The 26,929-nt window shown below is 54.9% G+C and overlaps 1 protein-coding gene across 5 annotated transcripts in view; it reads right to left on the reverse strand.

The window, feature by feature from the left end:
- Nucleotides 1-16,536: 16,536 nt before the first annotated feature.
- SFSWAP (splicing factor SWAP) overlaps nucleotides 16,537-26,929 on the reverse strand; it is a 61,330-nt gene continuing 50,937 nt past the window's right edge. For 3 of the 5 annotated variants that reach the window (XM_069497007.1, XM_069497005.1, XM_069497009.1), the window contains 4 exons: nucleotides 22,848-22,973; nucleotides 18,440-18,613; nucleotides 17,253-17,325; nucleotides 16,565-16,865 (listed from right to left, as the gene is read on the reverse strand). In XM_069497007.1, coding sequence (XP_069353108.1) covers nucleotides 16,800-16,865; nucleotides 17,253-17,325; nucleotides 18,440-18,613; nucleotides 22,848-22,973 — 439 coding nt within the window. In that variant the 3' untranslated portion in view covers nucleotides 16,565-16,799. Of the gene's footprint in view, nucleotides 16,866-17,252; nucleotides 17,326-18,439; nucleotides 18,614-22,847; nucleotides 22,974-24,207; nucleotides 24,364-26,929 lie in introns of all 5 variants that reach the window. The other 2 variants (XM_069497004.1, XM_069497006.1) reach the window with 2 other exon arrangements.

A 26,929-nucleotide genomic window follows, 5' to 3' on the forward strand; every position in this document is an offset into this window, starting at 1 on the left:
GGTCGCGGTCATTCGGGGTCCCGGGCGGCCGCAGCACAGCACACCGCGGGCGCTTGGGGGAGCCAGTGCGCCGCGGAGAAGGGGGAGGGGGCGAGCGGCGGGGGTCCTGGGGGGCGCGGGGGTCCCAGGGCGCGAGAGGGGCAGGGGTCCGAGGGCGGGGCCGGGTCGGTCGGGAGCCGAGTCTCAGCCGGGCTCGACAGCCACTGGGGGTCGCGAGGGCCGGGGTCTGCGGTCACCGGGTTGGGAGGGGCCGGGGTCTGGCGGGGGTGCAGCGTGTGCCCAGGTGCTCGGGGTCACGCGTGTATTTCAGCCCTCGCACCCTCTGCGCGGAGGAACCAGGGTTCCCGTTTGCAGACGGAGCCCCTGAGCCCAGAGACAAGGACAGGGACCGGGGAGGCTGGTGGGCGCTGAGCGGGGGCAGAGCCGGTCGGAACCCCAGCGGGGGACACAGTGGCGTCCGCGCTGTGAAGGATCTGGGGACAGGCCCGGTAGGCTTAGGCCAGACCCCCCCACCCCGGCTTCCCACCTTGCAGGCTGCGCTCTCCCTGCATCCTGCAAAGTCACAGCTGGTGGTCAGGACCCGGGGCCCATCCTATGGACAGGGAAACTGAGGCTCAGGCACCTCTGCAGCTCCATGGAGGGGCGCGGTGGCCCCTGCCCAGGTCGGGGCTGGGTTCAGGGAAACCCCCTCCCCTTGGCCCTCCCCTGCGTGGCGCTGCCCCCGCATCCCTGCTGCTCTGCGCAGCTGTGGCTCCTTCTGGAGCGCGGAGATTCTGCACCTGCTTCAGACAACCCGGCACTGGCGGGTGGAGATCACGTGGGCCGAGCAGCCTCGCGCGTGGGACCTTCCACAGACACATCTCGAATTCGGATCAAGTGCAGCAGGAACGGAGCAGAGACCCAACCAAACTGGCCTTAGTCAAGGAAAAGAAACTTGAGGGCTCGTTAAACTGGGATGTCCCAGAGCGTGCTCACATCAGGCAGGGCTGGATCAAGCCGCACAGCAACAAGATCAGAGCGTGGTTTCTCTCACTCCGTATCTGTACTGGGCAAAGATGGCCAGCGGCACCCGACATCCTTCCAGCTCAGCAAGCCCAGCCAGAGACAGGTGCTTTCTTAGGCCAAGTGCCAAGGCTGTGGGTCACGTGTCCATCCCTGAACTGATCATGATGCCAAGGGGGTGGAAATGAGCTGAACTGCCTGGGTTGACTGGGATTTTCCAAAGGAAATTGGAGGTGCTGAAGTCAGAGCAAGGGAGAGTGGATGGCAGGCGAGGTTGGATCAAGGGGCTCAGAGGATATGATGTAGCAGTCGACCCTGCTGCGTAGCAAAACTCTTAGTGCATTTGAGACCTGGAGTGGGAACACGGGCCGAGGGGCTGCGGAAGGGCCTTGGCATGGCTAACAGCTTGGAGCTGGGAAGAGGCTTCAGGAAGGGCTGTCAGCAGCGAAGACAGTGGCCCAGGGTGGACACACGCTGGGAAATACCCCAGAGATGGAACTCGGCAGGGTGGGGCCACTCAGACGTATTATGAGAAAAAAGTAGAAGGCAGAAAAAACCCACAAAGCAAAACAATCGCTACATACTGCGTTTGCACCCAACGTGTGTACTCAGCACACACCTGTATCACATCTGCCAAGCCCTTGATCCAGCCGCGCCTGCCATCCATCTCCCTTACTCTGACTTCAGCACCTCCAGTTTCCTCTAGAACATCCCCCTTTGCCCCAGGGGTCAGTGACGCCGACCCCACCCCCAGCATTTACCCAGGTTGGGCCCCCTGGAGACTCAGGTAGGTCTGTTGACCTTGGTGGTTGGCGAATGATGGTTGGGCACTATTTGCGGGGGTCTGTGGGGCAAGGGGCTCCTGGCTGTGACATGGAAGGTTCTAGAGACAGCTGTCGGGGCTCCCTCCCTGGAGCAGAGGCTCTGATGTGTGGCCCCTGCCGCCCAGCCGGCCCCTTCAGCCAGACGGAATCGTTCAGGGTGAATTGCACTCAGGGACCCCTGGGTGTGGGGGACGGGACCCTGATGCAGACGGGCCTGAGGACCAAAGCTCCGGTCAGCCCGGCTCAGGGACGCCCCGGCCACACCGCCGCAGCCCGTCTGTCCTCGGCTCAAAGTCCCGTTTCCACGTCCTCGCCCCCTGACGCCCAGCTCCAGTCCCTGCAATGAAACTGCCCCATCGAGGTCCTTAACCCCCTGTTGTCGACTTTGCACATTTGTATTTACTTGTTTAAGTTGTGGCAAAATATGCACAATATGAAATTTGCTCCTAACCAGCTGTACGTGTCCATTCAGTGTCATTGAGCACATTCGCATTGTCCTGCGGCCGTCACCGCCGTCCACCTATGGGACACTTTCCTCTTTCCACACTGCAGCTCTGCCCCATGAAACACTGGCTCCCGCCCCTCCCCGCCCCGGCACCCCGTCCCCCTGCTGTCCCCGAGCTTGACGACTCACGAGTAGGACCCGCAGGATTTGTCCTTCTGTGACCGGCTGACTTCACTCAGCAGAGCGTCCACGAGGCCCCGGGTCCCGCCTTCCTTCCGTCCTGCGCATTTTCTCACCTGCCCCGCGGTGGGCACTGGGCCGGGTCCACCTCGTTAGTGTGAGCAGCGCCACGTGCGCCTCCTCCTTAGCTGGCGTCCCTGTGGCAGCCGCACCTGGGCCGGTTCTGTGCCCACGTCCCCCAGCCAGCCGCTGCGCCCAGCAGGTCCTCCTCCCTTGCAGGACATCGAGGGGAACGTGGCTCGGTGGCCCGTTTTGCTCCCAACCCAGAAGCCTCAGTCAGAAACCTGAGCATCATTAGTTAGTTATTTCTTTTCTTTTTTTTTTCTAAAGAGCAGCCTAATGTGTCTTTATCCCAGAAGTGCTCATTCTGAACAATAATGAGAAAAGGAAATATATCTCCACATCTTGACTTTATTAAAGTCAACAAATACTGCCTTTGTAAATTTTCAATTCCCTAGTTCCAGCTTCTTTTTTGCAGAGGAAATCATCTAGTATCAATTCATGTGACATTTTGGAAAATTAGCTTTGAAGCCCAATCACAGGAAACCCAGCGGCAGAGTGACGGCGGGGGCCGTGCAGATGGTGCCAGGAGAACCGTCCTCTCACCTGCGTGCTCCTGGGGCTGTCCTGGCGGCCATCTGAGCGTCCTGGCCCGTCCCCTCCCGCTGGCGCGGCCTGAGGTTTGCGAGCGGGTGGAGGAGCAGGGTACACAGCGCAGCCCACCCACCCCGCACCTGCAGGCCAGGGCAAACGTCCCCACGTCACACAGACACAGATGTTCCTAGATGACAGCTTTGGAAGGCATAGTTTGTGTGTGTTGTTTCTTTGTTGTTTTAAAAACTAAACTAAATTTAGAACAGTTGAATTTACAGAGAAATTGTGAAGGTAGTACGGAAAGTTCCCATATGTCTTGTTTTTAAAAATAAACGTTATTGTGTACATTTCAGCTGTGTCACGTGGTGTTCCGAGACACAGAGTGGACTGGTCACTGCAGTGGAGCAGAGTCACACGCCACATGGCAGGAGCAGCGTGGTCTGCTCGCCGGGCGAACGTCCCGCAGACCATGCCTGTCACTGACTGCAGCCCCGGGTGCGTGGGACCTTTTGACGGGTCGACGACGTGTTTGCTACTTTGTATCCACGTGTTTGCTACTTTGTATCCTCTGACCGCCACAGGCATTCCTCCCCTCCAGCGCAACCCTGGTAACCACTGCTTTTTATCGCTACATATTTAATTTTTTTGTTTTAAAGATTCCACATGTATGCGCGATCCTGCGCGTTTTCCTTCCTTCACTTAGCGCCACCCGCTCCCCGTCCAGCCACGGGGCGAGCGCCAGGGCCTCCCCCCGCGTGCGGCTGAGTCACAGTCCCTCGCGTGTGCACCGCGGGTTCTCTGCCCCTTTGTCCCTCGATGGGCACAACTTCACCAGGTGGTGATTTCACTCCCTCTGGGTGTGCCTGTGCCCGGAAGGGGGATTTCTGAGTCACACGGTGGTTCTATTTTTCAATTATTTAAGAACTTCCATTCTGTTTCCACAACGGTTACGAGTTCCCACGTATCTTACACCCACTTCCCTCTGTCACTAACATCTGCTGTGGTTACGGCACGTTGTGTGTTTTTTGAGAGAGGGTCTCGCTCTGTCCCCCAGGCTGGAGTGTGGTGCTGTCATCGTAGCTCACTGCAGCCTCCAACTCCTGGGCTCAAGCCATCCTCCCGCCTCCCAGAGTGCTGGGATTACAGGCGTGAGCCACCGCGCCCAGCCAGGATATTTGTTTTATACTTTGTATAAATCCAACACTACAGAATCGTAATTTTTTGGTTCAACTTGCTCCGACGGCCTGGGGAGCTTTGTGTGTCCACACATCACACAGGAGGTTTGTTTTTAAAAATTTATCTAGTTGCAGCTTACAGAGCTTCTGGAAGAAAAGTTGGGTTTGAGGAAACAAGAAGAATTTAGGATTTAGCCCAGTTTCCAAGCGGATAACAAGAACTTGAAAACAACGTGTGGTCTACAGTCTAAGAACAGGCCTGCTGTAGCTTTTCTTTAGAAACATAAATTTCTCTCTATAGTGATCACATAGAAATCTCAGATTTAAAAACCTCTTGAGGTAGGAAGCCAAAACAGGGCATATTTTAGATTTTACTTACAGTCTTGAGGCTTCGGGCCTGCCAGGAAGTGATAGTTTTATTACTCACTGCAAGGCCAGAACCCTTCAAGCCAGAAACATTCTGTGCACATTTTCAAATATGACGTTTTGGTCAGAGCCTTGCCAAGATAACCAATGTTTCCAGTTGTATCTTGTCATAAAGAGAGAGTAGGTTTTAATTGGACTTATGCAGATAGCTGTATTGTCACCAGAACACTCACGAATAGTCTCCGAATTTTGGAAGATTCCAGTAGGAAGAAAATCAAATGCTTTCTTCTTTGTTTACGAGAGCACAGTTCGCCACGTGGGTGCAAACTGCAGACAGGGTGGGAGAGAAAGGGGCAGGGGGGTCCAGCGGGAGGAGGGAGCCATGAGCAGGTCTGGGCAGCTGCCAGGACGGGCGCCGTCGCCCCGGAAACAGAAACAGGAAGAAAAATAGTTACACCAACAACCCGAAGTGCTGGATGATTTAGGGAAACCCAGAGACTCGACATATTAAGTTTTTTTTTTTTTTTTTGAGACAGAGTCTCATTCTTTTCCCCAGGCTAGAGTGCTGTGGCGTCAGCCTTGCTCACAGCAACAAACTCCTGGTCTCAAACTCCTGGGCTCAAGCGATCCTCCTGCCTCAGCCTCCCGAGTAGCTGGGACTACAGGCATGTGTCACCATGCCCGGCTAATTTTTCTATATATGTTTTTAGCTGTCCATATAATCTCTATTTTTAGTAGAGACGGGGTCTCACTCTTGCTCAGGCTGGTCTTGAACTCCTGACCTCGAGCGATCCTCCCGCCTCGGCCTCCCAAAGTGCTAGGATTACAGGCGTGAGCCACTGCGCCCGGCGGACACATTAGGTTTTAAAAACAGCTCCTGCTCAGGTCCCTTTGCTCTTCCAAACCTGCTCTCAGATGTCATCAGGTTATGCTGGGCCTCCGTGTCATTTACGCGTGGTACAGATCTGCAGTGACGTGGAGCCCAATCCTGGATTAGATGCTCGGTTTCCATGTTTACCTCCTTGTAAAACACATTAGTCATCATCATCTTTCTGTGAGCCGGAGAAACACCCTTTGGAATCCAGCAGGAAACCAGGCGACACCCGCTGTGTGGCCAGAGGACAGGCCGCGTCACATCCGAGGGCTGCCAGGGACGGGCCTCATTGAAGATCTGTGGCCGTCTTCAGCGGGGGCCACGGGAGCCTCCCTGTAGAGATGTCACCAGGGAGAAAACAAACCGAGCTTCCGATGCGGCCTCCTACGCTGCCGCCACGCTGCTCCGCGACGACACCAAACGCCCGTGTTCCCGCCGCCCTGGCCCTGGCGGAGGAGCCCGGCAAGCTCCGTGTGACCCGCAACGTCCCCGCGGAAAGAGCGCGGCCGCACCTGCTGAGCACACGGGGCTCGGGGCTGAGTGGCCCGTGCGCACTCGGGCCGCGTCGTGGGAACCAGCGGCTGCAGCTGCCGCCGCCCTGCGTTCCGGGATCCCGGGGACCCGGGCGGAGCTGGGCCCCCGCTGCAGACCCAGATGCGCGGGGAGCATTCGGGGAGTGTCTCACACGTGGGCCCGCTTAGCTGTTTATCATGTTGATGGAAGGATGGCAGCAGCGTCTCCCACGGTGTCACAGCTAGTGCGTGCCGTGGTGACTTGTGGCTGGTTGGCTTGGCCTCCCGTGGCCAGTGGGAAGCCCCCACTGCTCCGCCCTCCAGCTCTGCCGTTTGTAATTCATGGTGTCACTTCGCTTTCCTGGTCGGGAATCTGGTTTCAAGGGACAGGCCTGTCAAGGAGCGCAATTGCCGAGTCGTCCAACCCTCTCCAGTGGCTGCAGCCTGTGGGGTCCCGAGTCCTCCCTGTCGTGGGAGCTGCCAGGACGCCGCAGGGAGGATGCAGAGGGTCCCGTCGAGGGTCCCGAGCGAAGGCGGCAGAGACCGCGCCTTCTCATGTCTGATACGTGAGAATAATGAACGAAAATTAATTCTTTTAAATATAAGAATACACAGGCAGCTAGAGACTAGGGACAGGAAAGAAATCTTTAGCGATGAGAGGAGGGGGCTGGGCCCTGTGGCTCACGCCTGTAATCCCAGCACTTTGGGAGGCCCGGGGGTTGGGGGGCGGGGAAGAGGATCGCTTGAGGCCAGGAGTTCAAGACCAGCCTGGGCAACATAGTGAGACCCCCATCTCTGCAAAAAATAAGTGGTCCCAGCTACTCAGGAGGCCTGGGTGGGAGGCTTGCTCCAGCCCGGGAGACAGAGCAAGATCCTGTCTCTTTAAATAATAATAATAATAAGCGGAGGGTAATGCATGCCCTATCCTGTCAGGAGAAGGCATCCACGGGCTCCCTGTCTATGAACTAAAGCTGAAACACATTTGCCTGACTACCGAAAAAAGAGAGAGAGAGAGAGAGAGAGAAAATTTCCTTTAATCTGAAAAGCAAAACATTTTAGAGAACCAACAATGTTTTAAATGAAAGTCATACAGCCACTATTGTTATTAGTAATTTATTTTTATGTAATTAATTTTTGTTTTGCTGCATTGTAATTAGCGGTTTCATAAACCCATCAGTTTCTTCATCAGAGTTCTGGAAATTTTTATTTAGTCTGCTGATTTTAAAGATATTAGAAATATGTGTTTGGGAATGTTTGTTGAAACCTTTTCCATGAAAAGCAATTTTGGGCTACAGCAAATTGCTAATGTTTTTGGAGAAAAATAAAAACAACTAGATGACAAAAACTTGGAATAGTCATGGTTAAAAATCTGATGAAAATTCACAATTGACAAGGAAATTGCTATTTTTATTACCTACAGCATTTTAAGGCAAGAACCAGAATCATGACTGACGTGTCACATTAGGACCTTAAGACCGTTATAAATGTTACATAATCTTTAGAATTACTAATAACATATTTGTATAAATATAACTTTAACATAGATTTAATGTAACAACTAAAATCATGACTGATAACAGATTTTTAAGAGTTTTATATAATTTTGGAACTTTCATATTAATAACATAAATATGACTAAAATATCTGGTATCACTTATTATTTGACACTGACTCTCATATAATTTACTAAGTAAGCTTAGTGATTTAAAATCTCTACTAAATCAGAGGTATATTCTTTTTCTTTTTTTTCAATTTTTTTTTTTAGCGATAGGGTCTCATGCTGTTGTCCAGGCTGGAGGGCAGTGGCGTGATCACAGCTCACCACAGCCTCAAATTCCTGAGCTCAAGTGCTCCTCCTGCCTCAGCCTCCTGAGAAGCTGGGACTACAGAAGTGCCACCACATGCAGCTAATTTTTTTGGTTTTTAGTTGCCTGGCTAATTTTTTTTTTCTATTTTTGGTAGAGATGGGGTCTTGCTCTTGCTCAGGCTGGCCTTGAACTCCTGGCCTCAAGCAATCCTCCTGCCTCGGCCTCCCAGAGTGCTGGGGTTACAGGTGTGAGCCACTGCACCCGGCCTCTTTCTAAATCTGTACTTTGAAATAACCTTCAAATAACCTCCAAATTAAACAAAAAACTTTTTTTTATAAATGACACATTTTTATGTCTTATAATTTTTTAAATCTTGGCTGGTGCCATAAGCAGTGAAGTTTGTCTCAACACCAGGAGAGAAGCAGGCAGAAGAAAGGAGAGAGAGCTTAGAAGCTTCTACATGTTCGTTCTATAGTTGCAGCATTTTTTAAAAGAGACTTTGAGGCCGGGCGCGGTGGCTCACGCCTGTAATCCCAGCACTCTGGGAGGCCGAGGTGGGCGGATCGTTTGAGCTCAGGAGTTCGAGACCAGCCTGAGCAAGAGCGAGACCCCATCTCTACTAAAAATAGAAAGAAATTATATGGACAACTAAAAATATATATATAGAAAAAAGTTAGCCGGGCATGGTGGCGCATGCCTGTAGTCCCAGCTACTCGGGAGGCTGAGACAGGAGGATCCTTTGAGCTCAGGAGTTTGAGGTTGCTGTGAGCTAGGCTGACGCCACGGCACTCACTCTAGCCTGGGCAACAGAGTGAGACTCTGTCTCAAAAAAAAAAAAAAAAAAAAAAAAAACAAAAAGAGACTTTGAATAACGCTCACTGGAGCTCTGACTTTTCCTTGGTGTAATTTGTCCATCAGTTTAAAAATGTGCGTGCGAACAGGCTGTGATACGCAGCCAGCTGGAGTCCCGGAAAACTTGGCATGGCTTAATATTTAACAACCCCGTTCTGTTTCTTATTAATCTCCGGAGAGCAAAGAAGCTTCTACAATCCTGTCAGAGAGTGTTGGGACCTGGGACCGGCGTTCTACCCGGTGGCAACTGCCCCAGCGGCTTTTAATTAGCCATCCGGTGTCCGCCATTTAGAATGTTTATTTTTGTTCGTGAAAGATTTTCAGAAACAAGCAGGGAGAAGGAGTCAGCTCACTCACGTAACCAAACTATAATCAGAGCGCTCACACAGAATTTTAGCCCAGGCACGTAGATCAAACGAAATATTAAACTAGGTGCACAGATCAAAAGCGGATTTGCCAGAGAAGTGTCACCGACAGGACGTGAGTCTGTAGAAACCAGAGTCCTCAGACCAGGAAGACACTTGTCTTCCTACCGGAAAGGACTTACCAGAAAAGACACAAAGTCTTTTGTCATCCGAGAGGGACATAAGGACCCTTATCAAGGCGCTCTCATAACCGAACGAGATCTGCCAAAAAGAGGGGGGCGTGGCCTGGGAGGGCCTCACGGGCAGAACCGGTTCCGGGAATCACCGATTCCTTCCGACAGCGACCCCGCTTCAGGTCTCATTTCTGACACTGTTTATGTCGACCTAAATACAGATATGGAGAGAGGGTCTCCAAAAGGATGATACGTATTCAGCGACAGGGCATCGCGGTGGGGATGCGCCAGCCGCAGTAGAGTGTGCGGTTGCCTGTCCCGCAGGGGTCCTTGCAGAAGTGTTTTCTGTGCAAGGCAGCGATGGCCTCTGTCCAGGTTTCTGCAGTCCCCTGTGACAGTGCAGTCACCAGGCGTTAATGCGCGAGAACCCCCGGTTGTGACTCCGACTATCCCCAGACCAGGCTCCGGCCCCCGGCGTGTGTGTTGCTCCTCAGGCCTCGCTGCTCAGCTGAAAGGAAGACGTGTGTGTATATTAACTGTTGTGTGTACACGTTGCCTTACACATTTTTCTACTTCTATTTAATTGACCATAATAATTGCACGTATTTACGGCAGCAGAGTGACGTTTCCATACATACAACGCACAGCGATCCCGTCAGGAATGAGCACAGCCGTCGTCACGAACATTCATCATCGCTTTGAGTTGGGAACGTTCGGTATCTTCCTCCCAGTTGTTTGAAACTGTGTATTATTGGTAACTACAGTCGGGCATCCGGCGGCGGCATGGAGCCCCGGAACCACCCTCCTTCACGGCTGCCATGCTGTGTCCTTTAGCCAGATGTCTGTCCCTGTCCTGATCATCTCTGTATCAGCCATCGGTAGCTACGCGCAGCTGAACACTCCAGCCCTGGGGTGCTGCCTGGGGTGCTGGGGTGCCGCCTCCCCGCCCCTCGGGGACCTGCCCTGTGCTCTGCACCGTCTAATCCCAGACTGCGCCGAGAGCCCCAGCGCCGTGCCCTAGTTTACTTCTCTGTCCTCCCAGAAGAGCGCTTGGCGCGAGGATGTGCTCAGCGTCTGGAGGATGCACGGAGGCGGGTGGAGAGCCGGGCACGGAGCGTCGTCTGAGCAGAGTTGGAAAAGGCTGAGCCCTCTGGGGCGCGGGGCTCTGCGGGAGCGGGAGCGGGCAGGGGGAGAGGCAGCTCCCGGCCTGGTGCTCTAAGCATCTGCTGTTGCAACTTTGTTTCCAGGGTTGCACGTTGTTTCAGAGCCAGCAGCGCCTGCTGTACTCAGACAGAAATGTGGGTCATTTCTAGGCAGGTGAGGGCATCGCGCCAGCCTTGGTTCCGCTGTGGTCCGGCGACCCACTGCCCGGTCTGTCCGGGGGGAAGACACAGACTGGCTCGGCTCTGCAGAGCCGAAATCCCAATCTATAAGAAGTCATTCTTCTGAATCCTCTGTTCCAACATTTGACTTTCACGCTTCCCCAAGCTGCCCCCGCTGAACAGTTAATGAACTCGTAATTAAAGCAACTCTTCACTTGGTGAGACGCTGTACCCTGACGCCCACCGCTGGGCAGGCGTGGGAAGACCGGCCCTCGTGGCCACGGAGCGTGGTCGAGCCGTGGGCTCCGTGGGGGCCCAGCCTCTCGCCCTCCTGTGGTACCAGCTCCGCAACTCCCTCTGGGGTTCGCCTGTCCCCACTGGACACGCCGGGGTGCCCGATGCCCTTGGCCCGGGGACGAGTGGCCGTGGGTACCCAGCGCAAGCCCAAATCCCTGAACTTGAATGATGAGCAGAGTCGGGAGAAGGTGGGGAAGGGTTGGGTCTCGCTTGCTACACCGGTGCTTGGCTGCTGGTCCACGGGTCACTCCCACCGTGGGGACTTTGCGGAGCCGCCGGGTCCCCAGCCGTCCCTTCACTCCAGGGCACGGCCCACGGCCCTGTGACACTTCCGGTTTTGCCACATCAGCCAGAGCTGTTTCTGCTGCTCACGACCAAAACTCTGACCGATGCAGCGTGTAAGTCTCCGGTCAAAACGGGAGCGGTGAGGGCTCCGCCCCGCAGATCTGAGTGACGCGGGGGCTGGAAGCCACTGGCAGACGCTGGGTCTCCAATGAGCTCCCTACAGAGGAGCAAACGGAGACGGGAAGAGGCCGGGGAGGAACAAGAGCGCCTGACGCTTCAGTCGCTCCCCCGCCTGTCTTGCCTCCACCTGGGGAAGCTTCGGTCCCAGGTTCCCGCGGACGCGGACAGCTTGGCCCCGGAGAAGGTTCTGTCTGGGTCAAGTAACATTTCTGAACCGCAAACCACCCCGAGGGCCACTTCTGGCTCTGAACCATTAAAGTGCAGCCAGTTCTCAGTGGGGAGTGACGATCTCAGGACCTCAGGAGTTGGGCAGGTGTAGACGTGTGAAGTGACTCAGTGGAAGACAGCAGGGAGGGGTGGGGACTACGGCATTCAAGTCCAGTGTAAAAAAGACAGCAAGGGAAGGCATCTGCGACCCATGTCACACAGAGCTAATAGCCTTCATATGTAAAAAGCTTCTGAAATCAATAAGAAATGACTAACAATTCAATAAAACATAGAATGTACATAGTTCAAAGAGCTAATATAAATGTCTCTTAAAAGCATTACTTATATTTATTTAATAATAGCTTTGAGATATAATTCACACACCATACAATTCCACCATTTAAAGTATACAGTGAAATATTTTCAGTATGTTCAGAGTTGTGTAACCATCACCATGGTCTATTTTGGACATTTTCACCACCCCACAAAGAAACCTGTGCCCAGGAGCAGTCTCTCCCCGTGTCCCCACCCAACCCCAGATGGTCACTGGTGCTTATGGATTTACCTGTTCTGCACAGGGCACGTAGGTGGGGTCTGGGGCACAGCTCTAGGGGTGGAAAGACCGGCTGTCCGGTAGGTAACTGTGTGGAGCCTTCCGTGGAGCTGCCGGACCGTCTTCTGCGGTGGCGGCACCGACGGCAACGTACGAGGGGAGGGCTCCAGTTCACGCCGCACCTGTCCGCAGGTCTCTGGTGGCGGCCACCCTGGTGGGTGTTCACGAGGTCCCACTGGGGTTTTTTTGCACCTGTGACGACTGATGACGCTGAGCATCTTTTCATGGGCTCATGGGTCACTTGTACGTCGTCTCTGGAGAAATGTCTGTCCAGATCCTTCACTCATTTAAAACCTGGGCTGTTTTCTTCTTCTTGAGTTGCTGAGAGGTCCCTGTGCGGAATGCTGGACACAGGTCCCTCCTCAGACACGCGGTTTGCAGCTCTCTGCCGTTCTGTGCGTTGTCTTTGCACGCTCCGGCTGGTGCCTTGGGAGCACGGGTTTTACATTTCCATGGAGTCCAGTTCGCCTCTTTTGTCTTCTGTTGCTTCTGCCTTTGTAGTCACATGCAAGATACTGTTACTGACTAAGCCAAAGTCATGAGGAGTTTTTTTTTTTTTTAGAGACAGGGTCTCACTCTGTGGCCCAGGGTAGAGTGCAGTGGTCTCATCACACCTCACTGCAGCCTCTAACTCCTGGGCTCAAGTGATCCTCCTGCCTCAGCCTCCCAAGTTGCTGGGACTACAGGCATGCACCACCACGCCTGGCTAATTTTTAAAAAAAACTTTTGTAGACACAGAGCCTTGATATTGCCCAGGCTGATCTGGAACTCCTGGCCTGAAGTGATCCTCCTGCCTTGACCTCCCAGAGTGCTGGGATTACAGGCATGAGCCACCATGCCCGGCCTCAAGATACACTTTTGAGTTTTAGCTCTTCTAATCATTTTATGGTTTTAGCTCTTGTGTTTAGGTCTCTGATCCAGATGGAGTTTACTGTTGTATATGGCGTGAGGTAGGGGTCCAGCTTCATTCTTCTGCACACGAGTATCCAGTTTCCCCAGCACCATTGTGAAACTAAATCCTTTTCTCTATTGCATTGTCTCGGCACTCCTGTCGGAAACCTGGACCTCAACTCCACCCCGTCGACCTGTGTCTAACCTCACGCCAGTGCCCACAGTCCTGAACACTGTGCTTCGTAGTAACTTTCAAATGGTGAATTGTGAGTCCTCTGACGTTACTCTCCTTCTTCCAGATTGCTTTGGGTATTCAGGTACAAATGTCTCTTACACATATGAGAAGATGCTCAAGTTCACTCCTAAAAGCATGCTATGGTGAGACCGTGTTGAAGGGGCCCTCGTGCCCCAGTTGGTTTTTTTAATCTCCAAGGAGGGAGGCCTGGCTGCATCCTCACGGGCACAAATACAGCCCCCCGATGAGACTTTCTGCCTGGGGGTGGCAAACGGCCCCGTGCAGACTTCCCCGGCCTGTGGGCCAAATGGTTTCTACATTTAAAAAAAAAATTTGGGTGCTGGGGGAGGACTGCAGCCCAGAAACACTGGGAACTGCTTCTAGTTTTCACATTTTAAATTACAAAATAAATTTTGTTAATAAAAAGAGAGCATATTTTGTGTTATGTAAAAATTATATGAAATTCAAATTTCAGTGTCCATAAAGCTTTATTGGAACATGGCCACATCCATCCAATTACATCTGTCTCCGGCTGCTTTGATGCCCGACGGCAGAGTTGAATAATTGCTCCAGAAACTGAGCGGTTTGCAAATCCTAGAATATTTACTAGCAGGCCTTTGCTAAAAGCTTGCTAAGCCCTGTTTTATGAAAAAGATGCTTATGCAGATATGAGAAATAACTTATGTACAGGGTTTTTACAGCAAATCTTTTTTTTTTTTTTTTTGAGGCAGAGTCCCACTTTGCTCTAGCCTGGGCAATGCAGTGAGACCCCCATCTCAAAAAAAAAAATAGTAATGAATCAGTATTGGTTCATTAATTGTAATAAACGTACTATCCTAATTAAGATGCTAATATAGGGGAACGGTGCCAGTATATGAAAACTTTTTGTACCATCTTTGTCATTTTTCTATAAACCTAAAACTGTTCTTTAAAAAGTTCATTATTAACAACACAGGAAGCTCTTTATGTGCAGATAAGGAAGTAATTCCAGGACAGACAGCAACTGCAAAGCAGACAACGCGGGCACACGACACACCGTTTGTTCTGCATAAAGATGTGTATTGGGGGGGCAGAAAAGGGAGAATTTATTTCCATATTTGCTTATATCGCGAAAAGGAACTGTGAAGGATTCAGGAGAAACTAGTATTTAGCCATGTGAATGAACCACTTACTCAAAGCAAACAAAACCCCAAATCTTGGTGAAACTGCTGAAGTTGGCCCTGAGGTCGAAGTGTCCAAGTTTCTCGGCAACACCTCGGTCTTCTGCCCAGCTGGCCCGGGCTCCTACCAAATGCTTCGTTTCCGATCATTTTTCTTTCCCTTTGTCCCCCGCTTGTCTGCAGCCCGTGACCCCGTGACCCCGCCTCGTTCCGGGAACCGGTGCAGCAGCTGAGCCCTCCCGGCCGGCACCGGGGCACGGAGAGTTTAACGATCCAGACACGGGTCACAGCGAGAGCGAAGGAGGCTGATCGGAGCCACGCGCCACCCCGGGCACCGCAGAGGCACCAAAGCTAATGACTGCTGACAAAACAGCCGGTTCTACAAAAAACAGGTGGAAGTATTTTTAGAGGACAGTTTTATTACCACAGTGTAGGAGCCTTAGAATGATCCAGTAAAACGACTGCAAATCCACCAGATCCTTTTAAAGGGGCAGGACTCTGATATGACGGCAGCGTCCTCTGTAATGTGAGAGAGGGACGCTGTCCCCACGTCCGACACGGAACAGCCGGGCCCTGGGAGGGGGGGCTGCACCCGCAAGGCGAGGGGCAGCCGTGAACGCTCAATTGCTCTTCACGTGCGGGATTCCCGGTTTAACGCACACGGTCCTCAACGGCAAGAAGGAATTACGGATGTATCACACGTAACACGCCTCGCACACACTGGGCACGGCCTGACTTTCCAGTGTTCTAAATCACAGAATGCACGCGTGTGCCGTGCGCGCGACACCACCGCATGCGTCTCCTTGGGACGCTGTGGCCGCCACACGCGGCAATTTTGGAGACGGGAGCAGTGGAGTGTCAGGTGGGCTGTCCTCCTCTCGAGGCGGGGACCCTGCCCGGGGAGGGCGTGAAGGACGCAGCTGCTGGCCGGGGCCTTGCTGGGGGCGACTGCCGCGTGGCAACCTTCTCACCGCGGACCTGCCGCTCTGGGGATCTGGCCTGCAGGCTGCGGCATGTGGCAAAGACGGCGCTGGCACCAGGATGTCCACCGTGGTGCTGCTGCGGCAGCACAGGCCACATCACGCAGGGAGCAGCCACCGGACACCAGCGAACGGGGTCGGTGCGGCCACGGGCCGGGCGCGTGCAGCTCCTCGTGCAGGGAGGCATGAGGAGCACTTGCCGGCGGACGGTCCCGGCCCCTGGACAGAGGACGCCGCCTCGGAATCAGACCCGCCAGAGAAAGCCCAGGACGCCTGGAAAGCGGGCCGGGCTTGGCGAGGGGAGCCAGGAGCGCGGTGTGGGCTTCTCGCTCTGCCCCGCCGGGCACGTGAGGCAGCGCTGGCCGGGGACGGCCGGGGCCTGTACCCGTGCGCAGCCCCCAGCCCCCTCTCCGGCCCCCACACCCCAGGGACCCAGGCCGGCCACGCCAGCCTCGGGGGGCGTGCGGGGTCCGAGGTGCAGTCCTGGCTGGGCAGGACTCGACTCTGTGAGGGGAAAACACAAATTCCACCTCTGGGTTTTGGTGAATCGGCAGAAGTGACGAAGGAGTCTGGAAACTGGCACAGAAGGGACTTCAGTGGATGACGGAGAAGTTCCTGTCTGTGGGGACGGAAGCTTTACTCTCAACGTCACCGCACGGACAAGCCAGCGGGTCCTTAATCTTGGCGTCAGGCCCAGCAGTGAGCCCTGTGCACGGGAAAGGCTGCCGGGGGCGAGTCCCGGGGGACACAAAACTGCATCTGTGGGGCATGGCTGGAACCGCGGGGGAGTCCGAAGCGCGTGGACAGCAGGAAAGTGACCAGGGAGCGAGCTGCACAGGGCTCCAGCCACGGGCACCGCTCGGCACCGGGGTCTGGGGGCTCTGAGGACGGCGTTGGCGCCGGGCCGGGGGAGGGGCCCGGCCCCCAGAGTGCCTGCAGAGCCGTCTGCGCCCTCTCCCCCTGGGGGCCGGGCACGGGGACAGGCGCCCACAGAGCTCACAGTGGCAGGGAGGCCGTCTGCGCCCACGGCGGGTGCAGTGGCTGCTGTCAGAGGGGCCCCGACGGGCTGTGCCCGCAGCTCACGTGGCCAAGGCAAACCCACTGGCCAGAGAGGAAAGAAGAAACCGCCCCACAGTTCTAGCTAGAAAAGGTGTTTTCCTCCCATTTTATTTGATAATACATTTTCACAGAAACATGATATTATTTACAAATATACAGGTAAGAGACTGCTGGTCAAAAATCTTAAACTGAAAATGTCATCAAAAATTAATTTACAAAAGCCACCAACTGTCCGCGGGAGTCCCAGGGCGGAAGCCCTGACGGCGGTCTGCGCGGACACCAGCTCTCGCTCCGCGATCCGACCCGGGCGTGTGGGGCCGCCCCGCCCGGCGGCTGCGTCTCAGGAGGCGCTGGTTTGTAGGTTTTTGGAGGCCGCAAGCATTGCCCTGACTTTGGCCATGAGATCCTGTGCGAGGCAGACACGGAGGAGACCCGTGAGCTTCCTGCTAAGACTCGGGACCCCAGAACCCGCGTGGCGCAGACAAAAGACAGAGTTCCCGACACCAACGGAAGGCGGCGGCTGCTGCGAACACGCCCAGGGCAGGGCCCACGGAGGCAGCGCCTCGCGAGCTCCTTCCAGGCTCCCCCTGCCCGGCCGCACACGCATCACCGTGTCCCCGCGTGGCGCCTCAGCGGTGGGCACCAGCCCAGTGTCCACAGACCCAGCCCCCAGCCCCAGGGCGGACCCTGGCAGGGCCACGGCCCGCGCTGTGTCGGAGTCAGTGAGACGAGGGACAGGGAACTCGGCAGCGGGGGAGAGAAGACGGGAAGGCGGGAGAGTCAGCCCGCTTACCTGAGTTATTTTGCTCTGCACGGAGGAGACAATCGCCGAGGAGATCTGAGCGTCTTTTTCCTGAGAAACGCCCCTAGTGCAAGAGAGCGAGAGCGAGGCTGACCCGGTGGCTCCACACCCACTCCCAGAGCCAAGACAGACCAGTTATATCTGCTAACAGCATCTTTACGATAAAAATAAACATCGCGAACACACACTTGAAATACTTTATGAAATGCAGCCTAATTCAAAACGTACTTTCATATAAACATTGCATGAAACACAAGGAGAAACAGGAGACGGAAGAAAGAAGTCTCAGGAAGATGGAGCCGTTCCCAGAACCTGCCCACCTCCTCGAGCTTCGCAGGCGGCCGCGCCTCCCCCCACTGACATTTTAACGCTAGAGACGCCACCGTGGACCCCGATCCATCCCACGTGTGCTGTGGTCTCTGCCCCCCACATGGGACAGTCCCCTTCACTCCTGAGTCTGGACACACCCAATACTCTCACCACGGGGGCAACCGGCTTACGGCCGGGAGGGTGCGGGAGGACAGGGTGCAGGGTGCGGGAGGACAGGGTGCAGGGTGCGGGAGGACAGGGTGCAGGGCAGGAGGATGGGGCGGGGCGCGGGAGGATGGGGTGCAGGGTGCAAGAGGACGGGGCGCAGGTGCCCGATTTTGGTCTTGGCAAATGGGACTTGGATGGGAAGAGCTTCCTGACAACCAAGGGCTGTGGCAACCAAGAGCCACCAAGGTCTGGGACGCTGCCTGGCTCACAGCACGTGACAGCCTGGACTCTGATACCACTGGGAGGCTGGGTTGGCCTCAGCCCTTGTGGCTTGGTGACGTGTTGACAGGAGTTGTGGGTCCCTGGTCACTGCGGAGCCCGAGTGCCCGGACCTCCCAGTCCCTTATAATCACAGCGCAGGGGCTGCGGCTGGGCCACCCTCCCGCCCACCCTGCCCAGGGGGAACGAGGAGCCTCCTGTCCTCACCGGCTGCCGCGCAGGGTCCCAGTGAGGCCCTGAGTCCGAGGGACCCCCAGCCCCACCCCCACGCTCACATCAAGGTCGGGACTCCGAGCTCAGGCCTCGTGGGGACCTTCCCCGCTGGACGGGAGCTGCAGGGTGCAGCCCGGGTGCCGGGGGACGGGAGGCCCCCAGCCGCCCCTCGCCCCTCGCCCCTGCCTGCTGGGAGCGGCCGGGCTCACCTGGAACGCTCCTGGCTGGAGCCCCGGCTCTCCACGGGAGAGATGCTGGCCGAGTGGGCCGCGGGGGCCGCAGGCCGGGGTGCTGCCTGCTTGCTCGGGGACGCCGACTGAGACCTGGCCTTGGACTTGGTCCGAGACCGGGACCGCCTCTTCTTCTTCTTCTCATGGGGACTTCTGGAAGGAAAGCGTCTTGGTGAGAGAAACGGACGGTGGGTGAAAGGCTCAGAACGCAGGGGAGGAGCCGGGGCCTGAACCAGCTTCTGCAGACGTGTTTTCAGGGACCGTGGGCGACTGAACCTTTCCCTTCTATCACGTTCATTCCTTTCAAAGCTGTACATATTTTATGCACCTCACAACGGATGGATTTAGCAAAACAAGCCATGGGTTTAACAAAAGCCACCTCAAGTGAAAAGAAGACAGGCATGGTCTCTGCAGGACGCTCTGTCCGTTTCTGGGCCTTCGGTAAGATGCCTGTGGCATTTAAAATATAATCAGCATTTTATTTGCATTTAAAATACCTAAGAAAAGCAACCAAGAGCAGTTTATATTGCTTTATCATTCATGCTGACTCAATCAGAACTTCCGAAAGGACGTGGAAAGCTATAAAGTCCAGTGTCACACATGCCAAAGTTCTGTGGGCCTACTGTTTCCAGCGGCTGGTCCCTGTCGCCCGGGCTGGAGTGCAGTGGGGCGACCACAGCCCACTGCAGCCCGACTGCTGGGCTCCGGCATCCTCCCGCCTCAGCCTCCCGAGCGGCACGCGCCTCCGTGCCCGGCTTCCCGTGTCCCTGCCGGCCCTCGGTCTGGCGGGTATGGCTGGGCAGGCCTGCGGGGCCGGCAAAGGCCCTCCAGGCAGCTGAGCTCCGTGAGCACAGGGTACCGTGCGGTGGCCCCACAGAGCAGCGCTTCCAACACTGCCCCGCAGGCCAGGCCACCCCCCTGCACCTGCCGCAGCACCCCCTTCCCTCCTGCAGGACACGGCGACTCCTTGGCTCCACTTCCACACCCGCACCCCGACCACCCCCAGCACAGCAACAAAAAGGGGGTCCTTGGTGAAAGCCCTGTGCCCTGCAGACAGAGCCCCCCCCCCCCCCGCAGTCCCGTGTGCCAGCCAGGCTCCAGGGCAGTCCCTCAGTCCCTCCGAGTGGGACCGCTGGGGCAGGGGCGTGAGCCGCAGCACGGCTGGCGCTGCCCGACTGCCTCCCTGGTTCTGCACCCTCTCAACCAAAGGGTGTCCCAGCTGCTCAGCCTGCCACGCTCCGCACCTCCCCTGGGTCCACCATTTGCACGGCCCCCACGTGTCTGGGCTCCCCCAGGAGTCGGCCCGGCAAGACCCTGGCCCCCCGCCCGTCCTCCAGGGAGACACCCCAGGGCCTGTCCACCTGCCACGTACTCCAAGCCCCGCCCTTATTAGGGCTGTGTGACTGCACGGATTCTCGTGCCTTCCCCGTGACCTGACATGCTGCTGCCGATGACCAGGGCTGTGCTGTCTGCAGGGGCGACCCCCTGAGCAGCCCACGCCCACCGCCAGCACCCGGCTCTGGAGGTGCTTAAGGACCCCGGGGACCGACAGCCCACCCCAGAGTACCGGGACCCTGTCACCCTCTGTAAGGACAGCCCGAGAGGCTGAGGAGAGCTCAGCACTTCCACCTGGGTTCCCTGGGCTGTTCCGGGTAAAAGCGACTGTGCTGGCGCCAATGAGACAATCTGGTGCCAGCGCCACAGGCCGGGGCTTTCCAGCTCCGCTCTGTTAACAAGGAGGAACTTGCCGAGGTGGGGACAGTTTAGCCACATAAACCCAGCGGCCAGAGGTGGTGTCCCTCGTGAGCTGGGGCTGCAGGCAGGTGGCCCAGCGTCTTCTGGAAGCCAGCAAGGAGGAAATGTGGTCACAAATGGAGAAGCTGCTCTTGGCGTCAGACACACAGATGCAGAAACTGCGTACAAGAGGGCGATTTTCTAAACTGCAAAGGCTGTGCGCCATGTTTATGTCTATAAACACACGCTAGGATATCAAAGGAAGTCCCATGTAAGTAAATATTTAGTAGCACGTGACATATGTCCAAAATGACGGACAAAACTTTCTAAGCATTTGCTGGAGGGATTAAGTAACTCCTTTTTTCCAAAAGCCGAGGTGCACTTTACACGATGTGACACGGTCCTCAGGGCGGTTGGCTGAGTCTGGCAAATGCTCACCTGGTGAGACACAGACCCCACCCGTCAGGAGCACACGAGGTCCCCAAAGTCCCTAATGCCGAGGCCGGTCAGCCTGAGTGAGCCCCGCCCTGGTTTCCAGTGCGTGACTCCAAGCCGCACACGCGCGCGCGCACACACACACACACACACACACACACGGGTCCACGCCGGGCACTGCGGGAGCCTCGCGGGCGGCTGGCGCCCCCCACCCGCTTCTCCGCGCTGACAGGCAGCACCGCACGGCAGCCGTCTCCAGCCCGTGTTTACTCTTTCTCCTGTCAACTGTCACTTGGGGCCAGGCACGGTGGCAGTGCCTGTCGGCCCAGCTGCTGGGGAGGCTGAGGCGGGAGGACCCCTCTAGCCCAGCAGGGTGAGGCTGCGGCGAGCCATGACCTGCAGTGACGGCACCACTGAGCTCCAGCCGGGCCGCAGGGACAGAACCCGTATCTTAAAAAAAAAAAAGACACCTGGGTTGTTTCTAAGTTGTTTTTGTGGCTAAATATTTCCTTTGTAAGAGTGAATAGCAGGGCTAGGACAGCTGGGGTGTGGAGTAGGTGCCTATTTAACTCCGTCACACCACCGTCCGCACCTGGCACCCCTTGCCAGGGGGGTCCCGCCGCCCAGGTCCCTGCCCCCGGTGCCGTCTGGTCAGCGTCTAGTGTCTCACTGGGGTTTTACTCTACACGTCCCTGATTGATGACTCATGAGGTCAAACATCTTCCGGGTGCTTACTGGCTATTTAAATACATTCTTCTGTGAAGTCTCTTCGAGTCCTCTGTCCCCTTTTTAATCGGGTCCTTTGTCTCTTTGGTATCAGCACCGGCTTCTGCCAGACAAACATACTGCCAAGGCGGGGCTCGCCTGCTCGTTTCTCTTTTAGAGACAAGGCCCCGCCACGCTGCGCAGGCTGGAGCGCGGTGGCACAATCACAGGTCACGCAGCCTTGAATGCCTGGCTTAAGGGATCCTCCCGCCTCAGCCTCCCGAGTAGCTGGGACAACAGGTGTGCACCAGCACACCTGGCTAACTTAAAAAAAATTTTTGTAGAGACGGGGTCTTGCTGTGTTGCCCAGGCTGGAGAGCCGTGCTAGTCACAGGCACGATCACGGCTCACTGCAGCCTTGAACTCCCGGACTGAGCTGATCTTCCCGCCTCGGCCTCCTGAGCAGCTGGGACTAAAGGCACACACTACTGTGCCTGTTTTAAAAACTTTCCTATAAACTAAAAAGTTTTCAAGATTAAGAAGTCAGTGAAAGAAGGGTAGTGGGCACTTCGCCCCGGTCTGGGGGATGTTACAGGGTTAAAGTGACGACGTCACAAGCCACGGCACTGAGCCTCGCTCCTGCGCGGAGACAGGAGGACGGAGGGGACGGAGGGTGCGTCTGACCACGTGGTGACACAATTCGGTGGCTGACGAAACACAGCCTGGATTCACCTTGACTGAGAGTCTCCGGAACAGCCCCGGTTTGCAACTCTGCAGTCCGGCTGCAGGTTTAACCGCAGCGACTTGGCCGGGGCAGCTCGGCACCGCCGCAGACTCCAGCCTTAGCTCTGCGGACTCACACAGCCCCGGCGATAAAGCCGGAAGATCGCACGAGTTCTCAGGTCTGACCTGGCGGCTGCCCGGGGCAGCACTCATTCCTCCCGCAATCACCGTCTCCTCCCAAGACCTCTCCTTCAACGCAAAGGTTAAGTGAGGGCAAGGCAAGAACTCTTCCGTTGAGAGAGCCCTTTTGCTATAAGGAATTAATTTTAGACCGTGCCCTTTGCATATATACCAAAGGTGATGAATTCCAGATGTTAAGTTACTTGCTTAAGGAACGAATTCCAACATGGACTTTGATTTTTATACTGTGCTGGAGTCGTCGTGAGCGCTCAGTGTGGGGTTGCTAAGGGCCAGAGCGAGTCTGCATGGAAATCTGCTCTCAGCCGTCAGCTCTGCAGCTCCTTTGCTGACTTTTCTGCTTTAAGAAGAAGATCACATCGGATCAATCCACGGGACTGTCACGGGACTGTCACAGGACGAGGCAGGTGGCGGCGACACTTCCCTGCAGAGATGTCACCAGGGCCACTCCTGCCCAGCCGCGCTGGAGAGGGGCTGGTTCCTGTGGCTGCCCCGGCACCGCCCTCATCCCCGCAGCTCCCTTCACACACGTGGGCCCCAAGCTCCAGGCCCCCCTTCCCGCCACGGCGCCCGGGAACACACCCCGGCCTACCTGGAGCGGGTGCGCTTGCGGCTGGCCCCGGGGCTGCTGCTCACACGGTAGGCGGTGGGGACGCCTCTCTCTTCCCTCCGTCTCTCGGGGGAGTGGGCTCTCCTCCGAGGGGACCTGGAGCGGGACCTGGACAGAAGGGACGTGGTGCTTCAGCTCTGCAGTCCGGCTGGCGGCGCGTCCCTCCCCACCCGCCCTGCGCAGGCCGCTCCGCCCAGCCCCACGGCTCTCCTGACACAGGCGGACTCGTCTCAGACGCGGAGATGTCTCTCCCCACACCACACACCGGGCACGGCCACGCCAGACTTCCACCCAACGCACACACGTACTCGGGGCTGGAGTACGGGCTGCTGCTTCGAATGGCCGGTGGCCACCAACTGTCCTCGAGTCAAGGTCTGACTGCGCAACGTGTGGCCCACGCAGGCCGCCGTCCCCTCCCCTCCTCCTGCCTCTGCCCACTCCGCTCCCTGCACATTCTGGCTCACTGACATTTCTGCCAACGTGAGGTACGAAGAGGCCATGAAATCCCAGTGAGTCAGTTCAACCTGTGTGAATACTGGTGGTAAGAAGAAACTGTACGGCAATGAAGTTAGAGGATCATCTGGAAATTTCTTTGGTTCGCAGTCATCTCTGGCCCCTTAGCTGACTGACCGAGAACAGGCCGCGGCACCGGCATGAAGCCTGCAGTGCGGTTCTGACTGTGCCACTCTGACAGGTTAGGCTAAACGATTTCAGCTTATGAGATTTCGTGGATGCAAAACCATCCATTGATATTTATTCTTCCTTGTCATGCGCCTGAAAAGCCTTGTGCTGCGCACGCAGTGACACGGTCCGCACGGTCCAGCAAAGACCCGGAACACCCTCACCCATTCGGGGTCGAGGTCCTCAGCGTGGGCCCCTTGGCCATAGGTTTAGCACATTTTAGTTCTTTGCTCATCTGGTAAAGTTACTATTTTGGGAAGACCTGCAATGAGCAGAAATCTGGAAAAAAACCTCACCATTTGTTTCCATTCTGTTTCCATGACAACCCACTCAAAAACAATATAAAGAAGAGCGGTTTGATTTTACCATTTAAAAAAGTTCTGCATTGCATCATTGCATCATTTTAATTAGAATAAAACCCCAGACCGACACCGGCTGTCGCTCCACCCTCTGGTTCCCGGAGGAGGCCCTGAGCCCGCAGAGCCGCCACGGCGGGCCACGGCAGGCCACGGCAGGCCACGGCAGGCCACGGCGGGCCACACCTGCTCCAGGGCCATCTCTGGCACCACTTAACCTTTTAACTTATAAACGGTTACGATTTTTCCCCAGACCTTTCCTAAGATTTATACAACAGATTACAAAGGCGAGGTCAGTTAGACACCTTGACATTTTACCAGGTTTTCCCTCAAAAGAGCTCCGGGAGTCAAATCTGTTGGTGGCTGAGGCTGCCTGATAAGCTCCTTGCTCTGCTCCTGCTGCCACTGCCGAGCTGCTCTGACAAGGCTCCGTGCTCAGTGTCCCTGGGGAGGCTGTGGCTCTGTGACACGGAGGCACACACTTCACACTCAGGGTAAAAGGTGCCGGGCTGGGCGCTACCAGATCCCTGAAAAAAGCTCTGCTTAATCAACGCTACGGCGCCTACGGAATGCTCGCACGTAGAGTTCTACGATAAACTCAATCATCAGCAGTAAATTAGTTTCTCACGCCTGCAAACTCGTAACTTAGACACACAGTACCATCTTGCAGTGGCTGCCAGTATTAGGGTTCTTTAACTGAAGGGGCCGTTCCCAGCAGATTTTACGTTCTCTGGGGAAAAAGCCCACCTCAGACTGAGGGGCTTTTTCAATGGCAAATACCATTCAATAACTCTTTAAGTTTTACTTTAATTAAAGAAGCTTTGATGTCTTTTATTCTGTTAATTAGGCTTTTCATATTGACATACACAGGATAAGAAACGGGAATTCCATTTCGTAAGTAAATCATCTGTATACTGTGGCTAGAAGCCTTCTTAAAGATGAAACTTTAAGCATAATGTAAGTCAGTTTTCCCAGAACAATCATTACTATTTGCTTTCAAATAAAGGCAGGAGACTTTTTCAATGCTAAAATCCCAGAAATGTCATCGGCATGACAGCGATCACATCTGTAACTGTCAGAGCTTCTCTGCACCAGTGTTCACCGTCCCACCTAATCCGCTCCCCTCTCTGCCCGGCTACGCTCGGCTCCTGCGAAACCCAACAGACTGATCAGCCGCCGGCGCCGGGGTCTGGATCTCGCCCGGCTGGAGCAACCAGGAGGCTCCTCATTTTCCTCACATTTAAACCGTGGATCAAATTTCGCCTACAAGCCTTCGTGGCTCCCTGAGCAAGGTAAACCGCCCGCTGTTCTCCTCCCCACCCTTGGTCTGGGCTCGGCTCTGATTCCCGCCGGCGCGGGCGCGTCCTCCTACGGGAGGGACTCGCAGGTGGAACAATGACTCTCTCTGCTTTGCTGTGCAGTTGGTCACGGGGAAAAGGACTGTGAGGAACTACAAACTTCAAACTAAAGTGTCATCCAAGTTCTGCCTGCCGGAGTTCTTTCTGAATGCTAAAATAAAACTCTTTATAGTCTGCCCCTCCTCCACCACCCAAAGTACTTGAGGGGCTAATTCCTATAAAGAAATACATCTTTATCATACAGATCCTCTATACCGGAAGATATTTTAAAATGATGAAATTTAAAGATTTCTAGCTCTATCTAGAATATCCTCAAAGGCTGGACTAGATCTGAAATGAATACCAGAAGAAATCTCACCAAAAGTTTAAAAAACAAACTTAGTTTCAAGTTTAGTCTAAAAATACTTAAACTATTAAAATTAAATTTTGATTTTAGGCCATAAATACACTGTGTGAGTACTTGTTCATTCCATTAAGATAGAGAAAAATACAAATGAAAATAGAATCTGGGAGGCCGAGGCGGGTGGATCGCTCGAGGTCAGGAGTTCGAGACCAGCCTGAGCAAGAGCGAGACCCCGTCTCTACTAAAAATAGAAAGAAATTATATGGACAACTAAAATATATATATACAAAAAATTAGCCGGGCATGGTGGCACATGTCTGTAGTCCCAGCTACTCGGGAGGCTGAGGCAGTAGGATCGCTTAAGCCCAGGAGTTTGAGGTTGCTGTGAGCTAGGCTGACACCACGGCACTCACTCTAGCCCGGGCAACAGAGTGAGACTCTGTCTCAAAAAAAAAAAAAAAAAAAAAAAAAAGAAAATAGAAAACACCACAATAGAAAAAAAGTCTTACACTTTAATCAGCGTTAACTTAAGATACGACATATGCCCTTGTCACAATCAGTACGGTTCTGAGAAGCAACACACTAGTTTTCCAAAGCTAAAGATTTCTCTACGACTAATTCACCTTTGGAGATCCAGAGTCGCCTACAATTTAAACATATCGAATAAATGAGGCTTCAGACGTGGACAGTATAGACACTAAATAAAAATTCATTATGATGTAAAAGGGCTTTCTAATCTTACCTCTCTACAGTTTACACAAAACGTTAATAATTTAATATACGAAAGGAAGTACAGTACATTCCAGGCACCACCCTGCCACGCTTAGAAACGGCAACAACCGCCGCACTCCGCTCTGGGCTGGCGGCAGTCACTAAACATAGTCAACTAGGTCATGTCGGCCCCAGAGGCAAGTCTGACACGTCCTATGCAGACGCTATGTCTGTAACGGGTTATTCTATCCGAAAAGACAGATAAAGAAAAAACGATGACAGTATCATTAGCGCTTTCAATATTTCGGTTAAAATTTCATTGTTTTTTATACTTCAAGAATTCATATTACCGAGGAGAATACCACCCCTCCTGTTTATAACCGTGTGTTTTAAACCCACTTGGCTCCGCGGAGGCGAGCAGTGCTGTGGAGCCCGGGCTGCAATCTGCACCGAGCGCGGAAGAACTCGGCCCACCCGGCGGGCGTGGGCTCCCCCGCCTCAGCGGAGCAGGGGCAGAGTTCTGTGAGCTAAGGTGACGGTGGAAACCACCGGCTCATCTAACTCTGTCCTCAGGCTCCAGAGACCACAGGACAGCAGGTCTCTGACCGCAGCCCA

This window comes from Eulemur rufifrons, chromosome 21 (assembly GCF_041146395.1).
Source record: "Eulemur rufifrons isolate Redbay chromosome 21, OSU_ERuf_1, whole genome shotgun sequence".
NCBI classification, from domain to species: Eukaryota; Metazoa; Chordata; class Mammalia; order Primates; family Lemuridae; genus Eulemur; species Eulemur rufifrons.